At 36.0% G+C, this 3,193-nt stretch overlaps 1 protein-coding gene across 1 annotated transcript; it reads right to left on the bottom strand.

Moving 5' to 3' along the window:
• Positions 1-1,498: 1,498 nt before the first annotated feature.
• LOC115284095 (RNA-binding motif protein, X chromosome-like) lies at positions 1,499-1,942 on the bottom strand. Its single transcript, XM_029930699.1, has one exon. It carries the CDS (start codon positions 1,940-1,942, stop codon positions 1,499-1,501), a length of 444 nt encoding a protein of 147 aa, XP_029786559.1.
• Between the last annotated feature and the right edge of the window lie 1,251 nt (positions 1,943-3,193).

Below are 3,193 nucleotides of genomic sequence, written 5' to 3'. Positions count from 1 at the left end.
GCTATACTCACATCAGACTAATAGACTAAGCCAAAAACAGTAACAAGAAATGAAGAAGATCGATTATATAATGATAAGGAGGTCAATTAATCAAGAGGATATAATAATTGTAAATTTATATGCACTGAACACTGAGCACCAAAATATATTACACAAATACTAACAGATCTGAAGAAAGAAATAGATAACAAGGTAATACTAGTAGGTGACTTAAATACCCTACTTTCAGCAATGGATAGATCATCCAGACAGAAAATCAATAGAGATATTAGACTTGAACTATACTTTAAACTAAATAAAACTAACATATATAATATAGAACATTTCATACCACAGCAGCAGAATATACATTCTTATCACATACACATGGTACATTTTCAAGGATAGATCACATGATAGGTCACAAAACAAGTCTTAATATATTTAAGAAGACTGAAATCATATCAATTTTTTTTGTTTTGTTCTGGCCAAACTTTTTACTTACTTTTCTGTAGTTGATTAACACACAGTTAAATGGTCTTATTGGGGCAAGGGAAAGGGAAGGTTCTTGTAGATTCCAAGGAAATACCAGAAAGGAAAAATTGGCCAGCATTATCCATTTGCTTTTTTGGATTTACTGGACAAGTACCACTTTCCTTATGTAAGTATCTGATTTGGGGTTTTTCATACTGAAAACACTGAGATTTTAGTTTGAAGACACTCTGAAATCCTAAGAGTAGCATGCTCCCTTCACCCTTTAATAGCTAGCTTCTTTATATAGGTGGAAGGATTCACCTTTCCATTTTAGATGGCTAGATACTTATGAAAGGCCTTAGAATTGCTTGCCTCATTTACTGGGAAAAATCAGATATAGCATGTGGTCCTTTGGGAGACTCTTACATGGAAAATTACAACACTATTACACAAGTCTAGTCTCAACACTTTTAACATTTGCTTGTTGAAAGTAATGCCATAAAGTCAAAGAGGATTAAACAGGTTTTACTTTTTTGCCCTCACAAGAACATAAAAATTATGGTAGGGGAACTTAAAAGGAAATTTTAAAAAGGTAACACACATTTCTCCTTTTAGTAGTCCTTGGGTAGTTATGGCAGAAAAGATTCCATTTTTTGTTTGTTTTGTTGAACAGGGATTTTGGCCCAAAGTTTTGTTTGTTTTTACTATCTGCTTATTCTTCCCCTTCTATCAGACTGGTTTCCTCCATAGCTACCACTGCTAGGTGCTTTGCAGCTCAATGTGCTGTAGGAATCACATGGAAGGGGATACCTACTTTTCATAGAGGGGAGAAGCTCTCTTTCTTGTCTGTCATCTGGATCACGGCCATTTGAGGAGAAATCATTTCAGCTGCCTGAGAAGCTGTCTTGACTTCTACCATATACATTATGTGAGCTGCTGTAATCATAGTGACTGCCTCTACCATAAAATGGCAGGGGCCCTAATCTAGGTGGAGAACTATGTGAGTTACCATAACTCTCATATGAATCTCTGTAGGAAGCTCCACTTAGGTGATCTGAATAGTCAGGATCAGGACCATAGCCATTTCTATCACTACAGTCTCTTGATGGGTAGTCACCATATGAACTGGAATGACCATAATCATAGTAGGTACTCCTCCACCTCTAAGACCTTTTGGAAGGCCTCTGCTTCTTGGAGGTAGAGGTGGTCCATATCTACCACTTTCAAATGATGGTTTAGTTGCTTCTTTTACCTTGATTGCTTTCCCATGTAAGGACTTGCCATTCATGTTGGCTGTATCCTTAACATCTGCTGGTCTTTCAAACGTGACAAAAGTAAATCCTCTTGATTTGTTGGTTTCATCATCTTTTATCACTACAGTTTTGACTATCTGTCCATATTTGCCAAACAATGCTTCAAGGGCTTTCTCATTTGTTTCTGTATTAAGGTCACCAGTGAGAAGTTTCCCTGGGTGATCTGCTTCAACCATTTTTTTCCTTGGTGAGAGTTGGAGGGGTGATGATGGTTTCAAGCTCTTACAAGCTGGTAGGCAAGGACTTTGCAGCAGCTCAGTAGTAGGGAGGGCTGCTGGGCTGCTGGTTCCAAGAACATTAGAGGGAAGCCGCTAGCACTATTGCATAACAAGGGTGAACCTCATATCAAATTTTATTTCAATAAATTATTTGGCTACCTATTTGACTTTATGACAATGCTATCAATAAGCAAATGTTAAATGTGTTAAGACTTGACTTATATATCAGTGTTGTAATTTTCCAAGTAAAAGATGAAAACTCTCCTATAAAAGCATACAAAAGTTCTTCTTTTATAACACAGGAGAAAACGTGTAGGCTCTAAATGCAATACTGAACTTCATAGTTTCAGTATAGCTTATCTGATCAACAGGATATATGTGGGTATGCAAAATTCCATTAACTTTGCTAACTCAATATTTATATCAATATTTTAAATGAGAAATAATATTAATTTTACTGCTTTGGAAATAAATATGGAAAGAATTTAAACATATACTCTTGACAGACAGCAATTAAGCATATTTTTTAATGGCAATATTCTTTTAGAAGTTAAACTTATTAGAGTCTACATATAAAGGTAATTTATTTAATGTAATACTATCATTTTCTGTAATGTACAGATGTATATTATAGATGGAATGACCAATATACTCCTCAAAAATTATTTATTTTTATGCAGAAAAAAATTTGTTCAAACTTAGAACATAACAGTGGAAATCAAAGTGCTCTGTGATAATATGCCAAAATATGGCCATGTAAAGATATCAGGCTTCTCCTATTTTATCAAGGTACCCAACAATTTTAGGTAACTTTACTTTATGAAAGTTAGTCAGTGAATTGAGATGGGCACCCTCTTACACTGTTGGTGGCAATGTAAACTGGTGCAGCCGTTCTGGAAAACAGTGTGGAGGTTCCTCAAAAAACTATCGATAGAACTCCCTTATGACCCAGCAATAGCATTGCTGGGGATTTACCCAAGAGAGACAAAAATGCTGATGCATAGGAGCACATGTACCCCAATGTTCATAGCAGCAATGTCAACAATAGCCAAAACATGGAAGGAGCCTAAATGTCCATCCCCTGACGAATGGATCAAGAAGATGTGGTATATATTCATGATGGAGTACTACATGGCAATGAGAGGGAATGACATATGGCCTTTTGTAGGAAAGTGGATGGACCTTGAGGGTGTCCTGCTAAGCGAAATA

This window comes from Suricata suricatta, chromosome X (genome assembly GCF_006229205.1).
Source record: "Suricata suricatta isolate VVHF042 chromosome X, meerkat_22Aug2017_6uvM2_HiC, whole genome shotgun sequence".
Classification (NCBI taxonomy): Eukaryota; Metazoa; Chordata; class Mammalia; order Carnivora; family Herpestidae; genus Suricata; species Suricata suricatta.
The sequence above is the reverse complement of the archived record's forward strand: the minus strand, read 5'-3'. Positions and strand labels throughout refer to the sequence as shown.